General features: G+C 41.3%; 1 protein-coding gene across 2 annotated transcripts in view; it reads left to right on the top strand.

Moving 5' to 3' along the window:
• Positions 1 to 23963, top strand: part of grm7 (glutamate metabotropic receptor 7) — a 413809-nt gene that overhangs the window by 224900 nt on the left and 164946 nt on the right. For both annotated transcript variants that reach the window (XM_031825761.1, XM_031825762.1), the window contains exons 3-4: positions 8491 to 8626; positions 13918 to 14072. In XM_031825761.1, coding sequence (XP_031681621.1) covers positions 8491 to 8626; positions 13918 to 14072 — 291 coding nt within the window. The remainder of the gene's footprint in view (positions 1 to 8490; positions 8627 to 13917; positions 14073 to 23963) is intronic.

Raw genomic sequence — 23963 nt, 5'->3', positions numbered from 1 at the left:
AATTTCTTCAGTCGCCTTAGGAAGTAAAGATGCTGTTACGCCCTCTACTACAGTCCCATTGATGTGGATCACAACATGTACCCTCCTGAAGTCAACAATCAACTCCTTTGTTTTGATCACGTTAAGGGGGGAGGTTGTTGTCATGACACCACACTATCAGGTCGATTACCTACTCCCAACAGGCTGACTCGTCGTTGCTGGTTATCAGGCCTACATCTGGGGTGTCGTCAGTGAACTTGATGATGGAGGTGGTCTTGTGCAAAGCCAAGTGGTGAACAGGGAGCAGCAGAGGACTGAGGACACTGTGTTATCAAGATTCAGTGTGGAGGAGGTGTTGTTGCCAATCCTCAAAGCCTGTGGTCTGCCCATCAGGAAGTCCAGGATCCAGTAGCAAAGGGCTCTGAAGGAATAAATAAATAAAACAATTTCATCAGCAGTCTGCACATAATACCCCATAATGACAAAGTGATTGTTTTTATATATATATATATGTGTGTATATAAAAAACAGAACACCTTATTAAAATAAGTATGCTGATCCTTCAAAACGGAGCTCAGGTGTATCCTGTTTCCACTGATCATCCTTGAGATGTTTCTATAACTTGATTGGAGTCCACCTGTGTTAAATTCAATTGATTGGAAATGATTTGGAAAGTAACACAGCTGTCTATGTAATGTCAAACTGTTGACAGTGCAAGTCAGAGCACAAAAAAAAAGCCATGAGGTCGAAGGAATTGCCCATAGAGCTCCGAGACAGGATTGTGTTGAGGCACAGATCGTGGGAAGGATACCAAAAAAAGTTCAACATTGAAGGTCCCCAAGAACACAGTGACCTACATCATTCTTGAATGGAATACGTTTGGAACCACCAAGACTCTTCCTTGAGCTGGTCACACGGCCAAACTGAGAAATCGGGGGACAATGGCCTTGGTCAGGGAGGTGACCAAGAATCCAATGGTCACTCTGAAAGAGTTCTAGAGTTCCAACGTGGAGATGGGAAAACGTTCCAGAAAGACAACCATCTCTGCAGCACTCCACCAATCAGGCCTTTGTGGTAGAGTGGCCAGACGGAAGACACTCCTCAATAAAAGGCAAATGACAGCCGGCTTGTTTGCCAAAAGGCACATAAAGACCCCCAGTCCATGAGAATCAAGATTATCTGGTCTGATGAAACCAAGATTGAACTCTGTGGCCTAAATGCCAAGGGGCAATGCAAATAGTCTGGGTAGCCATTTGACTAGATGTTCAGGAGTCTTATGGCTTGGGGGTAGAAGCTATTTAGGAGCCTCTTGGACCAAGACTTGAAGCTCTGGTACCGCTTGCCGTGTGGTAGCAGAGAGAGCAGTCTATGACTAGGGTGGCTGGAGTCTTTGACAACTTTTAGGGCCGTCCTCCGACACTGCCTGGTGTAGAGGTCCTGGATGGCAGGCAGCTTTGCCCTGTGATGTTCTGGGCCGTACACACTACCCTCTGTAGTGCCTTGAGGTCAGAGGCAGAGCAGTTGCCATACCAGGCAGTGATGCAACCCGTCAGGATGCTACAAATAGTGTAGTTGTAAAACCTTTTGAGTATCTGAGGACCCAAATCTTTTCAGTCTCCTGTTTTATTGTGCCCTCTTCACAACTGTCTTGGTGTTTTGACCATGTTCATTTGTTGGTGATGTGGACGCCAAGGAACTTGAAGCTCTCAACATGCTCCACTGCAGCCCCGTCGATGAGAATGGGGGAGTGCTTGGTCCTCCTTTTGCTGTAGTCCACAATCATCTCCTTTTTCTTGATCACTTTGAGGGAGCGGTTGTTGTCCTGGTACCACACGGTCAGGTCTCTGACCTCCTCCCTATAGGCTGTCTCATCGTTGTCGGTGATCAGGCCTACCACTGTTGTGTCATCAGCAAACTTAATGATGGTGTTGGAGTCGTGCCTGGCCGTGCAGTCATCAGTGAACAGTGAGTACAGGATGAGGCTGAGGGGCCCCCGTGTTGAGGATCAGCTTGGCGGATGTGTTGTTGCCTTCCCTTACAAACTGGGGGCGGCCCATCAGGAAGTCCAGGATCCATATGAGGAGGGAGGTGTTTAGTCCCAGGGTCCTTAGCTTAGTGATGAGCTTTGAGGGCACTATGGTGTTGAATGCTGAGCTGTAGTCAATCAACAGCATTTTCACATAAGTGTTCCTTTTGTCCAGGTGTGAAAGGGCAGTGTGGAGTGCAATAGAGATTGCATCATCTGTGGATCTGTTGGTGCGGTATGCAAATTGGAATGGGTCTAGGATTTATAGGATAATGGTGTTGATGTGAGCCATGACCAGCCTTTCAAAGCATTTCATGGCTACAGACATGAGTGCTACGAGTCGGTAGTCATTTACGCAGGTTAACTTAGTGTTCTTGTGCACAGAGACTATGGTGCTCCGCTTGAAACATGTTGGTGTTACAGACTCAGACAAGGAGAGGTTGACAATGTCAGTGAAGACACTTGCCAGTTGGTCAGCACATGCTCGGAGTACACATCCTGGTAATCTGTCTGGCTCTGCGGCCTTGTGAATGTTGACCTGTTGGAAGGTCTTACTCACATCGGCTGTGGAGAGCCGTGGAGAGCCTCAAAATCGAGCATATAAGTTATTTAGCTCATCTGGTAGGCTTGTGTCATTGGGCAGCTCTCGGCTGTGCTTCCCTTTGTAGTTTGTAATAGTTTGCCAGCCCTGTAACGTCAGGCGAGCATCGGCGCCGGTGTAGTGTGGTTCGATCTTTGTCCTGTATTGACACTTTGCTTGTTTGATGGTTAGTTGGAGGGCATAGCAGTATTTCTTATAAGCTTCCGGGTTAGAGTCTGCTTCTTCAAAGCGGCAGCTCTACCCTTTAGCTCAGTGCGAATGTTGCCTGTAATCCATGGCTTCTGGTTGGGGTATGAACATACAGTCACTGTGGGGACGACGTCCTCGATGCACTTGTTGATGAAGCCAATAACTGATGTGGTGTACTCCTCAATGCCATCGGAAGAATCCCAGAACATATTCCAGTCTGTGCAAAACAGTCCTGTAGCTTAGCATCTGCTTCATCTGACCACAGCTTTATAGACTGAGTCACTGGTTCTTCCTGCTTAAATGTTTGCTTGTAAGCAGGAATCAGGAGGATAGAATTGAGGTCAGATTTGCCAAATGGAGGGTGAGGGAGAGCTTGGTACGTGTCTCTGTGTGTGGAGTAAAGGTAGTCTAGATTTCCACCCTCGCTGGTTGCACATTTAACATGCTGATAGAAATGAGGTAAAACTGATTTAAGTTTCCCTGCATTAAAGTCCCCGGCCACTAGGAGCGACGCCTATTGATGAGCGTTTTCCTGTTTACTCATGGCGGTATACAGCTCATTGAGCGAGGTTTAAGTGCCAGCATCGGTCTGTGGTGGTATGTAGACATCTACAAAAAATACATATGAAAACTCTCTCGTTAGATAGTGTGGTCTACAGCTTATCATGAGATACTCTACCACAGACGAACAAAACCTTGAGACTTTCTTAGATATCGTTGTTCACATATACGCATAGGCCCCCGCCCCGTGGCTTATTAGAGGCTGCTGTTCTGTCCTGCCGATTGAGTGTATAACCCGCCAGCTGTATGTTCATACCCAAGAAGACTTGAGGCTGTAATTGTTGCCAAAAGGTGCTTCAACAAAGTATTGAGTAAAGGGTCTGAATTCTTTATACATTTCCCCAAAAAAACTGTTTTTGCTTTGTCAATATTGGTATTGTCTGCCTCGAAGCAAACATAAAATGAGTTAAACTCATAGACTGTGTTAAACTCAATCTCTGAATGTGCAGTGACATCCTCTCCGGATTAATTTAATTGGTCGGCTAACAATAGGTGATAGATCAATTCCGTCATATAACAGGTCAATCCAAGTGGTCAGGGGAGCTTAGGTTTGTGTCTTAACTCAGAGACATCAGTGAGACTCTAAACAGATGTCTGGCGATGATCTCTGTTTCTCTGCAGGCAATAACGTGGACCAGATATATACAAAACCAAGGTCAGACAGATGACACACCAATCGGAGTCTATTAATGGACTTCTCCTCTGATGCAGTAGTTCTATGTCCATCGTGTAATTTGGATTATTTACCTGTTTTAGAAGGCTTGAATCCACATTAGATTGTGAGACGAACAATGCAATCATACATATTGTATTGAGTAATAATATAATAATAACATAATGATCATACACAAGTAAAACGTGTATAAACTAGTAATTGGGTAAATAAAAAGTTGGTAAATAAAATGTTCTCCTTGATCTGTATAATCAGTATCTGTACTTTGTGCCACAAACATCCAGTTATGTTTCATATGCTACGGTATAATGTTTTGGGTCCATTGCTGGTTGCATGCGACCCTCACAACATGAGGTTCCTTCCCTGGAATACTCTTAGTCATGACAACACCAACAGAATGCCGTGCGTGTGCCTCGCATGTAGGCCTGGACAGAACACGCTGTGGAACTTCAAATATGCTGGATGCACCAGAGTTATTTTAACCATGCAGTTTATTTAGCATCACAGCAATATAATATACTGCCTTGCTTTTTATCTCTCCAGGCCACCATAGCGTTATAGCTTTTTGCTATCCAGTGTAGACCTACTTCATTTTATTACTGTTCTGGATGTGAGGCTCCATGCTCTTGAAAGTGCTACTCCTGGTTAGAGGGTGATATAACTCTGCATGCCCTCAATTTTAAAAAGTCTGTCAAATAAATCTTGCGGGGATAGTTAGCATGCTGCTGTCAATGGGAAGCTGTGAATACATGATGTTGTAAATGTTTGAGGTGTCTGAGGAAGTCTCCGACTTCAGCAGGTGTCTGTTCAATGCTTTTGGGTGATCTCTGTTACTCCAAGCAAGAATAAGGATCTCATTTTAACTCAACACACCGATGGAATTTTGCACATTTTGAGCAGTTGTGAAATGTGTATTTACCCCAGAAGCTGATAATATTGCAGTCCATAACATAAATACATGTAATAGAAGCAGTTTTGAGAGCCATGTTTGTGTGAGGATTAACTTTGTCTTAGCCCTCTCTGTGAGCCATGTTTGTGTGAGAATTAACTGTCTTAGCCCTCTCTGTGAGCCATGTTTGTGTGAGGATTAACTTTGTCTTAGCCCTCTCTGTGAGCCATGTTTGTGTGAGGATTAATGTTTGTCTTATCCCTTTCTGTGAGCCATGTTTGTGTGAGGATTAACTTTGTCTTAGCCCTCTCTGTGAGCCATGTTTGTGTGAGGAATAACTTTGTCTTAGCGCTCTCTGTGAGCCATGTTTGTGTGAGGAATAACGTTGTCTTAGCCCTCTCTGTGAGCCATGTTTGTGTGAGGAATAACTTTGTCTTAGCCCTCTCTGTGAGCCATGTTTGTGTGAGGAATAACGTTGTCTTAGCCCTCTCTGTGAGCCATGTTTGTGTGAGGATTAACTTTGTCTTAGCCCTCTCTCTGAGCCAAGGGAACACCCCCCTATCCACATCGATGGAACAGTAGTGGAGAGGGTAGTAAGTTTTAAGTTCCTCGGCGTACACATCACAGACAAACTGAATTGGTCCACCCACACAGACAGGATTGTGAAGAAGGCGCAGCAGCGCCTCTTCAACCTCAGGAGGCTGAAGAAATTCGGCTTGTCACCAAAAGCACTCACAAACTTCTACAGATGCACAATCGAGAGCATCCTGTCGGGCTGTATCACTGCCTGGTACGGCAACTGCTCCGCCCACAACAGTAAGGCTCTCCAGAGGGTAGTGAGGTCTGCACAACGCATCACCGGGGGCAAACTACCTGCCCTCCAGGACACCTACACCATCCGATGTCACAGGAAGGCCATAAAGATCATCAAGGACAACAACCACCCGAGCCACTGCCTGTTCACCCCGCTATCATCCAGAAGGCGAGGTCAGTACAGGTGCATCAAAGCTGGGACCGAGAGACTGAAAAACAGCTTCTATCTCAAGGCCATCAGACTGTTAAACAGCCACCACTAACATTGAGTGGCTGCTGCCAACACACTGACTCAACTCCAGCCACTTTAATAATGGGAATTGATGGGAAATGATGTAAAATATATCACTAGCCACTTTAAACAATGCTACCTAATATAATGTTTACATACCCTACATTATTCATCTCATATGTATACGTATATACTGTACTCTATATCATCTACTGCATCCTTATGTAATACATGTATCACTAGCCACTTTAACTATGCCACTTTGTTTACATACTCATCTCATATGTATATACTGCACTCAATACCATCTACTGTATCTTGACTATGCCGCTCTGTACCATCACTCATTCATATATCTTATGTACATATTCTTTATCCCCTTACACTTGTGTCTATAAGGTAGTAGTTTTGGAATTGTTAGCTAGATTACTTGTTGGTTATTACTGCATTGTCGGAACTAGAAGCACAAGCATTTCACTACACTCGCACTAACATCTGCTAACCATGTGTATGTGACAAATACAATTTGATTTGATTTGTTTGTGTGATGATTAACTTTGTCTTAGCCCTTTCTATTTTTTTAATTTTTTTTATTTAACATTTATTAAGCTAGACATGTGTTTCTTACAGTAAGGACCATGCTACCAAAGATGTTTTAACTCTCAACTTAAACTTTGTGGATTGTGACAGGAATATGGACTCAGTGAAATATAGTCTGCCATTTCACTTTCTATCCCTGGAAAGTATTCAGACCCTTTGACTTTTTCCACCTGTTTTTACTATACAGCTTTATTCTAAAAATGGATTAAATAAAACAATTTCATAAGCATTCTGCACATAATACCCCATAATGACAAAGTGAAAACAGGATTTTATAAATATTTGCATATTTATAAAAAAACAAAAACCAGAAACATCTTATTTACATAATTATTCAGACGCTTTGCTATGAGACTTGAAATTGAGCTCAGGTGCGTCCTGTTTCTATTGATTATCTTTGAGATGTTTCTACAACTTGATTGGAGTCCACCTGTGGTAAATTGAATTGAATGGACATGATTTGGAAAGTAACACAGCTGTCTATATAATGTCACACAGTTGACAGTGCAAGTCAGAGCAAAAACAAAGCCATGAGGTCGAAGGAATTGTCCATAGAGCTCCGAGACAGGATTGTGTTGAGGCACAGATCTTGGGAAGGGTACCATTTTTTTTCCCCAGCATTGACGAAAGTCATTTTAAATGGAATAAGTTTGGAACCAACAAGACTCTTCCTAGAGCTGGCCACCCAGACAAACTGAGCAATTGGGGGATTAAGGCCTTGGTCAGGGAGGTGACCAAGAACCTGATGGTTACTTTGACAGAGCTCTAGAGTTCCACTGTGGAGATGGGAGAACCTTCCAGAAGGACACCCATCTCTGCAGCACTCCACCAATCAGGCCTTTATGTTAGAGTGTCCAGACAGAAGCCACTCCTCAGTAAAAGGCACATGACACATGACAGCCTGCCAAAAGGGACTGGGAGACAAGTCGGGATCGAGATAAAGATGAATGCAGCGAATTTCAGAGAGATCCTTGATGAAAACCTGCTCCAGAGTGCTCAGGACCTCAGACTGGGGCGAAGGTTCACCTTCCAACAGGACAATTACCCTAAGCACACAGCCAAGACAATGCAGGAGTGGCTTCCGGACAAATGTCCTTAAGTGGCTTAGCCAAATAGCTGTGTAGTGACACTCCCCATCCAACCTGACAGCGCTTGAGAGAATCTGCAGGGAACAATGTGAGAAACTGCCCAAATACAGGTGTGCCAAGCTTATAGCATCATACTGATGAAGACTCGAGGCTGTAATTCCTGCCAAAGGTGCTACAACAAAGTACTGAGTAAAGGGTCTGAATACTTATATATATTTGATATTTCAGTTTTTTATTTTTAATATATTTTCAAACATGTCAAAGAAGCTGTTTTTGCTTTGCCATTATGGGTTATTGTAGACTGATGAGAAGAAAAAAAAACTATTTCATCAATTTTAGAATAAGGTTGTAACGTAACAGAACGAGAAAAAAGTCAAGGGGTCTGAATATTTGCCGAATGCATTGAATAACTGTTTGCAAAAGCCACTGGTCACACACTGGTTGAATCAACGTTGATGTATATATAGTCCATCTTTATTTATTTTCAACATGTCTATGTGCATATTGTTCATATTGTACAGCATTGTAATGTTCAAATCAATGTGTATGGGGATGTTTGGTAATTGGCTGGATGTGGTTTGATGAAAACTAAAACATTGTTTAGACAGTCTGGCCATTATAGCTGCACAGAGGTTGCCCTTACGTAATTAGCTTCACAAACTGGAAGTTCATAGAATATATGTTTATTTGACATTTTATAGATTTTATTTCATTTTTACAGATTTTATTTCGTTTTTACAGATGTAATGTTTTGTAGTTTTTAGTAGGTACGGTTCATGTTCAAGGTTATTCTCCCAATTTGAGGTACCTCACCTGAAGCTCATTACTTTTCATTTCAGGTGGGATCTGCATCGCCCAGTCCTTGAAGATCCCTCACAGTCACAAGCAAGAGAACTTTGACAAGATCATCAGGCTGCTTCTGGACACCCGTTACGCTCGGGCAGTCGTCCTTTTCACCTCAGATGAGGACATAAGGTATGTGTCTACTAGTTGTTATCCCCTTGAGCTAAAGCCTACGTATTGGCAGTGTGCTGTGCACTCTGTACCACTGAAGGGCTGCTCAGTACCTTGGGAATTAAAACTGAAAAGCTAAAAGACAGTTCAGGAGTTCGGCAACTGAATTCACTTCAATAATGTTAGCTTTAATACTGATGCATTTCGGAGCAGGCTCCATTGTCACAGCACTATGCATCTCATGTTCACGATCTCACTCAACCAGCATAATGTGTGACAACAAGTAAAAGCTCAATGATTTTTATCCCTGCTGTTTGCAGAAAGGACGACTCCACACAAAATGTTCTGTTGGTTTTAGTGAAACAAAGTATTGGACCTTTAGGTTTTCATCAAAGGGTTGGAGTGTTGTTTCAAGGAACCACATGGGAGTATAAATGATTGAACTCTGTGGAATTCTCTTTTACTTTCTGATGAGCATTCTTCTAGCGGCTGAAACATCTTAAGTCCACTTCATTGGTCAATTTCACACCAGGTCCAACCCGAAAGTGTATAGCATTGTACATAGTGTAGTATTCAATTATAGGATAATAGTAAAGCATTGTACATAGTGTAGTATTAAATTATAGCATTATAGTAAAGCATTGTACATAGTGTAGTATTAAATTATAGTATTATAGTAAAGCATTGTACATAGTGTAGTATTAAATTATAGTATTATAGTAAAGCATTGTACATAGTGTAGTATTAAATTATAGTATTATAGTAAAGCATTGTACATAGTGTAGTATTAAATTATAGTATTATAGTATAGCATTGTACATAGTGTAGTATTAAATTATAGTATTATAGTAAAGCATTGTACATAGTGTAGTATTAAATTATAGTATTATAGTATAGCATTGTACATAGTGTAGTATTAAATTATAGTATTATAGTAAAGCATTGTACATAGTGTAGTATTAAATTATAGCATTATAGTAAAGCATTGTACATAGTATTAAAGTATAGCTTTATATTATAACACTATATTACAGCATTGTACATAGTATAGCACAATAGTATAGAATTATAGTATAGTATTATATTATAGCATTACAGTGTGACAGTATAGTATAGTATTACATCATCGCATTATAGTATAGCATTATAGTATAGTATTATAGTATAGCATTATAGTATTGTATTATAGTATAGTATTATATTATAGAATTATAGTATAACATTATAGCATAGCATTATATTATAGCATTATTTTACAGTATAGCATTGTAGTATAGCATGATATTATAGTATAGCATTATAGTTTAGTATTATGTTATTGCATTGCAGTATATCATTATAGTATAGTATTACATCATAGCATTACATTATAATATAACATAATATTATAGTATAACAATATAGTATAGCATTATAGTATAGCATTAGGTTATAGATTTATAATATATCGTTATATTATTGTATATCATGATATTATAGAATAGCGTTATAGTATAGAATTATATTATATTATTATAGTGTATCATAATAGTATAGCATTATAGTACATCATCATACTATAGCATTATATTATAGCATTTTAGCATATCATTATGTTTTTACATTTTAGTACAGCATTATGCTATATCATTATAGTATATCATTATACAGAGTATATCATTATAGTATGTCATTATAATATCATTATCTATCATTATAAACGAGAAGAAACAATACTGTGCAGCCGTATTCATTGACCTGGCCAAGGCCTTCGACTCTGTCAATCATCACATCCTCATCGGCAGACTCGATAGCCTTGGTTTCTCAAATGATTCGCCTCGCCTGGTTCACCAACTACTTCTCTGATAGTGTTCAGTGTGTCAAATCGGAGGGCCTGTTGTCCGGGCCTCTGGCAGTCTCTATGGCCGTGCCACAGGGTTCAATTCTAGGACCGACTCTCTTCTCTGTATACATCAATGATGTCGCTCTTGCTGCTGGTGAGTCTCTGATCCACCTCTACGCAGATTACACCATTCTGTATACTTCTGGCCCTGTATAGTATACTATAATATTATATCATTATATTATAGCATTATTTTACAGTACATCATTGTAGTATAGCATTATAATATTGTATTATAGTATATCATTATCTCATAGCATTATATTATAGCATTATGTTACAGTATATCATTGTAGTAAAGCATTATATAGAATTATAGTATAGCATTAGAGTATATCATTATAGTATAGTATTACATCATAGCATTATATTATATTATAGCATTATATTATAGTGTAACAATATAGTATATCATTATAGTATAGCATTATACATAATATAGCATTATAGTATACCAGTATACATAGTGTAGCATTATATTACAGATTTATAATATATTTTTGTATATCATGATATTATAGTATAGCGTTATAGTTTATAATTATATTATATTATTATAGTATATCATTATAGTATAGCGTTATAGTTTATAATTATATTATATTATTATAGTATATCATTATAGTATAGCGTTATAGTTTATAATTATATTATATTATTATAGTATATCATTATAGTATAGCGTTATAGTATATCATTATATTATATCAATGTACAGAGTATATCATCATAGTATATCAATGTACAGAGTATATCATTATAGTATATCATTATACAGAGTATGTCATTATAGTGTAGTAATATATCATATCATTATAGTATATCAATGTACATAGTATATCATTATACAGAGTATGTCATTATAGTTTAGTAATATATCATATCATTATAGTATATCAATGTACATAGTATATCATTATACAGAGTATGTCATTATAGTGTAGTATTATATCATATCATGATAGTATATCACTGTACATAGTATATCATTATACCGAGTATATCATTATAGTGTATTAATATATCATATCATTATAGTATATCAATGTACATAGTATATCATTATACAGAGTATGTCATTGTAGTATATCATTACAGAGTATACCATTATAGTGTAGCATTATATTATATCATTATAGTATACAATTATATTATGGCATTATACAGAGTATAGCATTACATTATGGCATTATATGTAGTGTATTATTATAGCATAGTGTTACAGTATAGTATAATATTATAGTATAGCATTATATTATAGCATATTATGGCATTATATGTAGTATAGCATTATAGTATAGCATTACAGTATTATATACCGTTGTATTATAGCGTTATATTGCATAGCATTATAGTATATAATTCCAGTATAGTATACTATTATATTATATAATTGTATTATAGCATTATATGTAGTATAGCATTATAGTATAGTATTACTGTATAGTATACTATTATATTATAGCATTATGGTATAGCACTATGGTATAGCATTATACATAGTATAGCATCATAGTATAGTATTATAGTATAGGATTATAGTATAGCATTATAGTATAGGATTATTGTATAGCATTATAGTATAGCATTATAGTATAGCATTATAGTATAGGATTATTGTATAGCATTATAGTATAGCATTATAGTATAGGATTATTGTATAGCATTATAGTATAGCATTATAGTATAGCATTATAGTATAGGATTATAGTATAGTATTATAGTATAGCATTATAGTATAGCATTATAGTATAGCATTATAGTATAGCATTATATTATAGTATTATATTATAGTATTATATTTAGTATAGCATTATAGTATACAATATATTATAGTATTATATTATAGTATTATATTTAGTATAGCATTATAGTACAGCAATATATTATAGTATTACGTGCATGTATAGCATTACAGTATAGTATTACTGTATAGTATACTATTATAGTATAGCATTATATTATAGCATTATATAGTAGTATGGCATTATAGTCTGTATTTATTTTCGTAGTCAACCTTGTGTTCTGTTTCGTTGTGTTCTTGAACGTAGCCCTGTCTTTAATTTTTGTTCATTGATTTCCACCTGTGTTAGTTACTCACCTGGTCTCATCAGCTCCTTATTTAGTCCAGTTCATTCTGTTTGTGCTTTTGTGAGGTATTGTTTCTTTTGACTCTGCCTTTTTTCCTAGCTTGTTTGTGAGAACCGGTTATAGCATTCAGTCCTAGTTTTGATTCGCCTGCCTGTTTGCCTACCTGTGTATGACCATTGCCTGCCTGTGACCACGATTCATGCCGTCTGCGAAGGCATAGTAAATACTCTGCTCGTGAACCTACACCTCTTTCTCCCTGAGTATTCATTACAATAGCATAGCATTACAGTATAGTATACTACTATATTACAGCATTATATTTAGTATAGTATTATATTATAATATTACAGAGTTGATATTAATGTACCAGTCTTGTCACAAGAACTTGTGATTGTAGTTACGCATCAAAATGGATACAATTTAACATCCTGTTGATGTATCTGTCAAGACAATATAACAAACTTCCCTGGCTCATTTGAGGAAACATCTTTTCACACTAGCTCTCTCTGTTCAGACAAAATCGAACGGAAGACAGAACAGAAAGAACTAAGTTCCTGAGAGAGAACAAGGGGGTGATGACAGAACAATGTACCGTTTGAATAGCTGTGAGTGTGTGTGTGTGTGTGTGTGTGTGTGTGTGTGTGTGTGTGTGTGTGTGTGTGTGTGTGTGTGTGTGTGTGTGTGTGTGTGTGTGCGCATGCGTGGGTGCATGTGTGTATTTCAATAGTGTCTTGGGGGCTTGGGAGGATGCAGAGCAAAAATACGAATTGGACTATATCCTATCTTATCCTGTCCTATCCTATCATGTCATATCCTATCGTGTCCTATCATATATTGTCCTGTCATATCATGTCCTATCCTATCATATCGTGTCCTATGCTATCATGTTCTGTCCTGTCCTATCCTGCCCTATCATATCCTGTCCTATCATATCCTGTCCTGTCCTATCATATCCTGTCCCGTCCTATCATATCATATCCTATCATATCACGTCCTATCATATATTGTCCTGTCATATCATGTCCTATCCTATCATATCCTGCCCTATCCTATCATATCCTGTCCTGCCCTATCATATCATGTCCATTCCTATACTACCATATCCTATCCTGTCCTTTCCTATCATATCCTGTCCTATCATATCATATCATATCCTATCCTATCATATCCTGTCCTGCCCTATCATATCACGTCCATTCCTATACTGTCATATCCTATCCTGTCCTTTCCTATCTTGTCCTGTCCTATACTATCGTTTCCTATCATATCATATCATATATTATACTGTCCTATCGTATTATATTATATTATATGAAGTCATATATGTTTCTGATTGCAGGGGTATCCTGAACGCCAGTAAGAGGGCGGACCAGGTGGGTCATTTCCTGTGGATCGGTTCAGACAGCTGGGGAGCCAAGATCAGCCCTGTCCATCAGCTAGAGGAAGCAGCAGTGGGAGCTGTCACTATCCTGCCAAAAAGAGCAACCATCGCTGGTAGGTTGTGCCTGCAGAAACAACATGCTCAGGATGACTTTTAGTGGAGAAAAAAAGAAGAAGCTGCTTACTGTCTTTTTGTCCCCTCTCTTTCCTTTCTCTCCTTGACTGTGGAAGAATATTGCACAGGCCAATCCTTCGCTATTTGTCTTGAGATTTATAGACATATACACCGAGTGAACAACTTCCTAATATACAGTTGAACCCCCTTTTTGCCCTCAGAACAGCCTCAATTCGTTGGGACATGGACTCCACAAGGTGTCGAAAGCGTTCCACAGGGATGCTGGCTCCATGTTGACTCCAATGCTTCCACAGGGATGCTGGCCCATGTTGACTCTAATGCTTCCACAGGGATGCTGGCCCATGTTGACTCTAATGCTTCCACAGGGATGCTGGCTCCATGTTGACTCTACAAGGTGTTGAAAGCGTTCCACAGGGATGCTGGCCCATGTTGACTCAAACGCGTTCCACAGTTGTGTCAAGTTGGCTGGATGTCCTATGGATGGTTGACCATTCCTGATACACATGGGAAACTGTTGCATTTGAAAAATCTTGCAGCGTTGCAGTTCTTGACACACTCAAATCAGTACAGTATACCATTGGCACCTACAACCACGCCTCGTTTAAAGGCACTTAAATCTTGCCCATTCACCCTCTGAATGGCACACATACACAATCCATGTCTCAATTGTCTCACGGTTTAAAAATCCTTCTTTAACCAGGTCTCCTCCCCTTCATCTACACTGATTGAAGTGGATTTAACAGGTGACATTAATAAGGGATCATATCTTTCACCTGGATTCACCTGGTCAGTCTATTTCATGGAAAGAGCAGGTGTTCCTAATGTTTTGTTCACTCAGTGTATGTTGTGAGATATATTTTTAGAGCTGTATTTGCTAGATATACTGCAAGATATGATGCAATATAGAAATACATGTTTCTACCTTATTGACCCATATATTCAACAATATATAGGCATGGTATGTGTGTGCGTGCGTGTGCATGTGTGTGTGTGTGTGTGTGTGTGTGTGTGTGATGTAGTGAGGTGAATTAGCCATGTCCACCAGTCGTCAGTATTAAAGTAGATCACAACCTCTCTGAATGTCTCTCTTGATGTCAAATGACACCCTACTAACTCTATAGTGCACTACTTTCAACCAGGGCCATTACAAGTGTTGACAGGGCTCTAGTCAAAGGCCCTAGATATGGAATAGGATTCCATTTGGGAAATATCCCTGCAGGGTAAAGTCTACTACTGAGTGAGAGTCATCGATGCTTCGTGCCCAAGCCTCCCCAAAAGGCCAGTCAGAAAAGCAAGATGAAACTGTGGGACTCTGAGTGGAAGTTGTTGAAGTCTGTGACCTTGAGCTTGCGGGTGTAATTGGTCATGGGAGAACCCACAGGTGCCAAGTTAAGAAATGATCTCCCTTTGATGATTTCAGCAATAGTTTTTTTCTTTTTTGACAAATGATTTATGGAAATGGATGTTTCCGGGACCCTGGGGTTGGAGGGAGGGAGAGAGAGGGGAAAACGCACAGCACACACAGCACCCCCTGTCATGGAGACACATTTAGTTATAACACACAGACCACCCCCAGTCATAGAGCCACGTTTAGTTATAACACACACAGCACCCCCTGTCATGGAGACACATTTAGTTATAACACACACAGCACCCCCTGTCATGGAGACACATTTAGTTATAACACACACAGCACCCCCGGTCATAGACACATTTAGTTATAACACACACAGCACCCCCGGTCATAGACACATTTAGTTAAAACACACAGAGCTCCCCCGGTCATTGACACATATTTAGTTAAAACACACAGAGCACCCCCGGTCATTGACACACATTTAGTTAAAACACACAGCACCCCAGGTCATAGAGCCACGTTTAGTTATAACACACAGAGCACCCCCGGTCATTGACACATATTTAGTTAAAACACACACAGCACCCCCGGTCATAGACACATTTAGTTAAAACACACAGCACCCCCAGTCATTGAGTCACATTTAGCTAAAACACACAGAGCACCCCCAGTCATAGAGACACATTTAGTTAAAACACACAGAGCACCCCCAGTCATTGAGCCACATTTAGTTAAACACACAGAGCACCCCCAGTCATAGAGACACATTTAGTTAAAACACACAGAGCACCCCCAATCATAGAGACATATTTAGAACACACAGAGAACCCCCAGTCATAGAGACACATTTAGTTAAAACACACAGCACCCCCAGTCATAGAGACATATTTAGAGCACACAGAGAACCCCCAGTCATAGAGACACATTTAGTTAAAACACACAGCACCCCCAGTCATAGAGACATATTTAGAACACACAGAGAACCCCCAGTCATAGAGACACATTTAGTTAAAACACACAGCACCCCCAGTCATAGAGACATATTTAGAGCACACAGAGAACCCCCAGTCATAGAGACACATTTAGTTAAAACACACAGAGCACCCCCAGTCATAGAGACATATTTAGAACACACAGAGAACCCCCAGTCATAGAGACATATTTAGAACACACAGAGAACCCCCAGTCATAGAGACACATTTAGTTAAACCCACATTGGAGTTTCTAGCTGACATGGTATGCTATTTCTCCTGACAATCCCAGACCCAGACTTACAGCCGTGAGAGAGTACCAATAATATAATCTATGTATATCACTGTCAGATACATTTGTGGCATTGTGACCTGTAATTATTTTATATTTTTAAAATATTTTATTTTACCTTTATTTAATAACCAGGTAGAACAGTTGAGAACAAGATCTCATTTACGACTTTGACCTGGCCAAAATAAAGAGACACAGAGTTACACATAAACAAGTCAATAACACAATAGAAAAATATATGTACAGTGTGTGCAAATGTAGAAGAGTAGGGAGGTAAGGCAATAAATAGGCCATAGAGGTGAAATAATTACAATTTAGCATTAACACTGGAGCGACAGATGTGCAGATGATGATGTGCAAGTCGAGATACTGGTTGTGCAAAAGAGCAAGAGGGTAAGTAATAATATGGGGATGAGGTAGTTGGGGGTGTTATTTACAGATTGGCTGTGTACAGGTGCAGTGATCAGTAAGCTGCGCTGACAGCTGATGCTTAAAGTTAGTGAGGGAGATATACATTTCCAACTTCAGTGATTTTTGCAATTCGTTCTAGTCATTGGCAGCAGAGAACTGGAAGGAAAGGTGGCCAAAGGAAGTGTTGGCTATACCTGCTGGAGCGCGTGCTATGGGTGGGTGTTGCTATGGTGACCAGTGAGCTGAGATAGGGCAGGGAATTACCTAGCATAGATTTATAGATGACCTGGATGGATTTGGTGGTGAATATGTAGTGAGGGCCAGCCAACGAGAGCATACAGGTCGTAGTGGTGGGTAGTATATGGGGCTTTGGTGACAAAACGGATGGAACTGCGATAGACTGCATCCAATTGGCCGAGTACAGTGTTGGAGGCTATTTTGTAAATGACATCGCTAAAGTCAAGGATCGGTAGGATAGTCAGTTTTACGAGGATCTGTTTGGCAGCATGAGGAAGGAGGCATTGTTCAGAAATAGGAAGACGATTCTAGATTTACTTTTGGATTGGAGATGCTTGATGTGAGTCTGGAAGGAGAGTTTACAGTCTAACCAGACGCCTAGGTATTTGTAGTTGTCCACATATTCTAAGTCAGAACCGTCCAGAGTAGTGATGCTAGTCGGGTGGAAGGGTGCGGGCAGCAATCGGTTGAAGAGCATGCACTTAGTTTTACTTGCATTTAAGAGCAGTTGGAGGCCTCGGAAGGAGAGTTGTATGGCATTGAAGCTTGTCTGGAGGTTTGTTAGAACAGTGTCCAAAGAAGGGCCAGAAGTCTACAGAACGGTGTCGTCTGTGTAGAGGTTGATCAGAGAATCACCAGCAGCAATAGCGACATCATTCATATATACAGAGAGAAGAGTCGGTCTGAGAATTGAACCCTGTGGCACCCCCATAGAGACTGCCAGAGGTCCGGACAACAGGCCCTCCGATTTGACACACAGAACTCTATCTAAGAAGCAGTTGGTGAACCAGGCGAGGAAGTCATTTGAGAAGTCAGGCTATTGAGTCTGCCGATAACAGTGCAGTGATTGACAGAGTCGAAAGCCTTGGCCAGGTCGATGAAGACTGCTGCACATTACTGTCTTTAATCAATGGCGGTTATGATATCGTTTAGGACTTGAGCGTGGCTGAGGTGCACCCATGACCAGCTCGGAATCCAGATAGCATAGTGGAGAAGGTACGGTGGGGTTTGAAATGGTCGGTGATCTGTTTGTTAACTTGACTTTCAAAGATTTAAAAAAGGCAGGGCAGGATGGATATATGTCTATAACAGTTTTGGTCTATAGTGTCTCCCCATTTGAAGAGGGGGATGACTGCGGCAGCTTTCCAAACTTTGGGGATCTCAGATGATACGAAAGAGAGATTGAACAGTCTAGTATTAGGGGTTGCAACAATTTCAGTGGATCATTTTAGAAAGAGAGGGCCCAGATTGTCTAGCCCAGAAGATTTGTAGGGGTCCAGATTTCAGAACGTCAGCTGTCTGGATTTTGGTGAAGGAGAAGAGGTGGGGGGAGTGCTTGAGCAATTTGCTACAGGGGGTGTTGGGATGTTGGCCGGGGTAGGGGTAGCCAGGTGTAAAGCATGGCCAGCCGTAGAAAAATGCTTATTGAAATGCTCAATTATCGTAGATTTATCGGTGGTGACAGTGTTTCCTAGTCTCAGTGCAGTGGGCAGCTGGGAGGAAGTGCTCTAATTTTCCATGGACTTTCCAGTGTCCCAAAACCTTTTTGGAATTAGTGCTACAGGATGCACATTTCTGCTTGAAGAAGCTAGCCTTTGTTTTCCTAACTGATTGAGTATATTGGTTCCTGACTTCCCTGAAAAGTTGCATATCATGGGGGTTATTTGATGCTAATGCAGTCCGCCACAGGATGTTTTTGTGCTGGTCAAGGGCAGTCAAGTATGGGGTGAACCAAGGGCTGTATCTGTTCTTAGTTCTACATTTTCTGAATGGGGCATGCTTATTTATGATGGAGAGGAAAGCGCTTTTAAAGAGCGACCAGGCATCCTCTACTGACGGGATGAGGTCAATATCCTTCCAGGTCGACTAGAAAGGTCTGCTCGCTGAAGTGTTTTAGGGAGCGTTTGACGGTGATGAGGGGTGGTCGTTGGACCACCGACCCATTACGTGCGCAGGCAATTATACTGCACATCCGCCTTTCTATTTTAGCCGGGTCAAGATTTCTTCTTTCAACATATGCATAATTTAGGCCACAAATCAGACACGTTTGTTTCTTTGCCATCTTTGTGGTGTTATTCTACACAACCCAACAACAAGTGATGGTGATTTGTGTTGTCTTCTTAATTGCCATTGCATGTGGTGTGAACACAGCAGGCTGAACAAATAGAGGGTTTTCCCTCAGTCACAGAGAGCAGAGAGCACGTCCAACTTAACCTCCAGCAGCCCAGAGCCCACCAGTCATCAGTCTCTTTTTCACTCAGCCAGGCTCCTCGTCACAGCTCTGCTTGGTGCTGTGGGTGTGTGTATGTGTATGTGTGTGTGTGTCCAAACCCAGCAGCCATCCCTTCTCCTCTCAGTCAACCAGACAGAAACCCTTTCACGCTTCCTTCTCCCTTCCTCCCTCCTCCTCCTCTCTCATTCCTTCCCTCCTCCTCCATCATCCCTCCCTCTCCCGTCTTCCCTCCTCCTCCTCCTCCTCCATCGTCCCTCCTACCCCCACCCCCACCCTCCCCTGTCCCCTCTCCCCCAGCCTCCCTCCTCCTCTCTCTCCCGTCCTCCTTCCTCCTCTTCCACCCTCCCTCCCTCCCACCCCTGTCCTCCTCCCTCTACAATCATACCTATGACGAAGGTGCTGTGTTTTGACTAAACATTGTTCTATCAAATCAAATCAAACTTTATTTGTCACATGCGCCGAATACAACATGTGTAGACCTTACCTTGAGATGCTTACTCACAAGCCCTGAACCAACAGTGTAGTTCAAGAAGTAAACTAAAGTAAAACAATTATAAAAAGTAACACAATAAAATAATATTAACGAGGCTATATACAGGGGGTACCGGTACAGAGTCAATGTGAAGGCTATATACAGGGGGTACCGGTACAGAGTCAATGTGGAGGCTACATACAGGGGGTACCGGTACAGAGTCAATGTGAAGGCTATATACAGGGGGTACCGGTACAGAGTCAATGTGGAGGCTACATACAGGGGGTACCGGTACAGAGTCAATGTGAAGGCTATATACAGGGTGTACCTGTAAAGAGTCAATGTGGAGGCTATATACAGGGGGTACCGGTACAGAGTCAATGTGGAGGCTATATACAGGGGGTACCGGTACAGAGTCAATGTGGAGGCTATATACAGGGGGTACCGGTACAGAGTCAATTTTGGAGGCTATATACAGAGGGTACCGGTACAGAGTCAATGTGGAGGCTATATACAGGGTGTTACGGTACAGAGTCAATGTGGAGGCTATATACAGGGGGGTACCGGTACAGAGTCAATGTGGAGACTATATAAAGGGTGTTACGGTACAGAGTCAATGTGGAGGCTATATACAGGGGGTTCCGGTACAGAGTCAATGTGGAAGCTATATACAGGGGGTTCCGGTAAAGAGTCACTGTGCGGGGTACAGGTTAGTTTAGTTAATTTGCACATGTAGGTAGGGGTGAAGTGACTATGCATAGATAATAAACCGTGTGTAAAAGCAGTGTAAAAAACAAATAGTTTGGGGGGTGGGTGTCAATGTAAATAGTCCGGTGGCCATTTGATTAATTGTTCAGCAGTCTTATTGCTTAGGGGTAGAAGCTGTTAAGGAGCCTTTTCGGGGCAGCAGCGTAGCCTAGTGGTTGGAGCGTTGGACTTATAACTGAAATGTTGCAAGATCAAATCCAATGAGCTGACAAGGTACAAATCTGTCATTCTCCCCCTGAACAAGCCATTTAACCCACTGTTCCTAGGATGTCACTGAGAGTAAGAATTTGTTCTTAACTGACTTGCCTAGTTAAATAAAGGTAAATTAATTGACTTTGGTGATTGGAGTCTTTGACAATTTTGGGGCTTTCCTCTGACACCGCCTAGTATATAGGTCCTGGATGCCAGTGATCCCAGTGATGGCAGGAAGCTTAGCCCCAGTGATGCCCTTCCCGTACGCTCTACCCTCCGTAGCTCCTCACGGTCGGATGCTGAGGACTTACCATACCAGGTGGGGATGCAACCAGGATGTTCGCCTATTCCTGTAGTCCATGATCAGCTCCTTTGTCTTGTTCACATTGAGGGAGAGGTTGTTGTCCTGGCACCACACTGACAGGTTTCTGACCTCCTCCCTCATTGTTGTCGGTGATCAGGCCTACCACTGCTGTGTTGTCAGCACACTTAATGATGGTGTTGGAGTTGTGTTTGGCTGTACAGTTGTGGGTGAACAGGGGGTACAGGAGGGGACTAAGCACACACCCCTGAGGGGCCCCAGTGTGGAGGATCAACGTAACAGACATGTTGTAGCTTACCCTTACCACCTGGGGATGGACCGTCAGGAAGTCCAGGACCCAGTTGCAGAGTGAGGTGTTTAGTCCCAGGGTCCTTAGCTTACTGATGAGCTTTGCGTGTACTATGGTGTTGAACGCTGAGCTGTAGTCAATGAACAGCAATAGGCATTGCTGTTCATCACATTAGGCGTTCCTTTTATCCAGGTGGGAAAGTGCAGTGTGGAGTGCGATTGAAATTGCATCTTCTGTGGATCTGTTGTGGTGGTATGCGAATTGGAGTGGGTCTAGGGTATCCGGGAGGATGCTGCTGATGTGACCCATGACCAGCCTTTCAAAGCACTTCATGGCTACTGACGTGAGTGCTACGAGGTGGTAATCATTTATGCAGGTTACCTTTGCTTCCTTGGGCACAGGGACTATGATGGTCTGCTTGAAACATGTAGGTATTACATACTCGGTCAGGGAGAGTTTGAAAATATCAGTTGGACCGCGCGGGCTTTGAGTTGACGTCCTGGTAATCCATCTGGCCCTACGGCTTTGTGAATATTGACCTGTTTTAAGATTTTGCTACCGATAGCTTTATCACAGTCATCCAGAACAGCTGGTGCTCTCATGCGTGCTTCAGTGTTGCTTGCCTGGAAGCGAGCATAAAATACATTTAGCTTGTCTGGTAGGCTCTGGTCACTGGGCAGCTCGCGGCTGGGTTTCCCTTTGTAGTCCGTAAATGTTTTCAAGCCCTGCCACATCTGAAGAGTGTCAGAGCTGGTGTAGTAGGATTCTATGATGATGGTGCTGTGCGTTTAACCTAAATGTTGCTCTATGACGAAGGTGCTGTGTGTTCTCTGAAGGACTCACCTGCCCATCAAAGCTGTGGTCAGGGAGCAACGCATCCAAAAACTGGAGTGGAATGATTGTCAACATGTGATGACTCATTCATTTATTCTGCAAATACCCAGTGTTTATATTTGCTGAAACCTAGAGAGAAAATAAACTAGGTGTGAATGTGTTGACATGAAAGAGGTCTGGCATAGTCGGCTGTACAGGATAAACTGAGGCTGTGTTCCAATTGGCATCCTATTCCCTAGATAGATCACTCCATTTGACCAGATCCCTGTAAGCCCTGGTGAAATGGAGTGCACTGTGAAGAGAATAGGGTGTTTTTTGGGGATGAAACCAGACAGTCTGGCAGAGTGAGTATTTTGGACCTCCCATTTGTCAGTCCCATATCACTAACAGACAGCACACTCAGCTCTGACTGAGACAAAAAAAGAACACAAAGGCTCTATATCAGCTTTCAACTGGCTTTCCTTGTCCTTTGTTTCAAACACAGCCCTGCTGTTTCTGTGAGGAAGATAGGTGGATTTTAATCTTTGGTGCACGTTAAAAACATCCAAAGAGATTGATGTCCCATTCGCACACTTACCTCAGCACAGACACTGCTGTGCCATTGTTGTACATTTCAACTGGGTATTGTTACAGGAAGAATTTGGGTTTTAGGATCCAAAGGATCCAAGAATTCCACTCTATATAATGTTTACATACCCTACATTACTCATCTCATATGTATATACTGTACTCATCTACTGCATCTTGCCTATGCCGTTCAGCCATCGCTCATCCATATTTATTTGTACATATTCTTAATCATTCCTTAACACTTGTGTGTATGAGGTAGTTGTTGTGAAATTGTTAGATTACTTGTTAGATATTACTAGAAGCACATGCATTTCGCTACACTCGCATTAACATCTGCTAACCATGTGTATGTGACCAATAACATTTGCTAATAATGTGTTTGTGACCAATGAAATTTGATTTGATCCCACTGATCCTCAATCTTCTTTATTAATTCAGTTTGGAGGACTGTGTGTTTTCATGGAGATGTATGGCTAACTTTCCAGTTAGCTAGCTCGTTCTATGTGTGGGCAGACTTGCAGTAGTCTGGATGCTTTGTTTACCAGTTAGCTAGCTTGTACTGTGTGACCCTGGCTTGTGATGCTTGTGGACCAGTTGTCTAGCCGGCTTACTTGCTTTGCAGTAACCTACCCTGGATATTTTGTGGATGTGTTATGTACCAGTTAGCCAGCTCTCAGTGTGTCTCCCTGCCTTGCAGTACCATACCAGTTAGCCAGCTCTCAGTGTGTCTCCCTGCCTTGCAGTACCATACCAGTTAGCTAGCTCTCAGTGTGTCTCCCTGCCTTGCAGTACCATACAAGTTAGCTAGCTTGTGCTGAATTACCACTGGCAGGCTGTCACAATAGATAGCTCTGGTGGAATTGGTAGAGTGTTCCAAAGTGACAAACAATGAGAGAACGGAGAAGAGATGCTTTGAGCTGT

Source organism: Oncorhynchus kisutch, linkage group LG5, assembly GCF_002021735.2.
Source record: "Oncorhynchus kisutch isolate 150728-3 linkage group LG5, Okis_V2, whole genome shotgun sequence".
Taxonomy (NCBI): Eukaryota; Metazoa; Chordata; class Actinopteri; order Salmoniformes; family Salmonidae; genus Oncorhynchus; species Oncorhynchus kisutch.
Note: the sequence above shows the minus strand (reverse complement) of the source record. Positions and strands in the feature narration are given on the sequence as shown.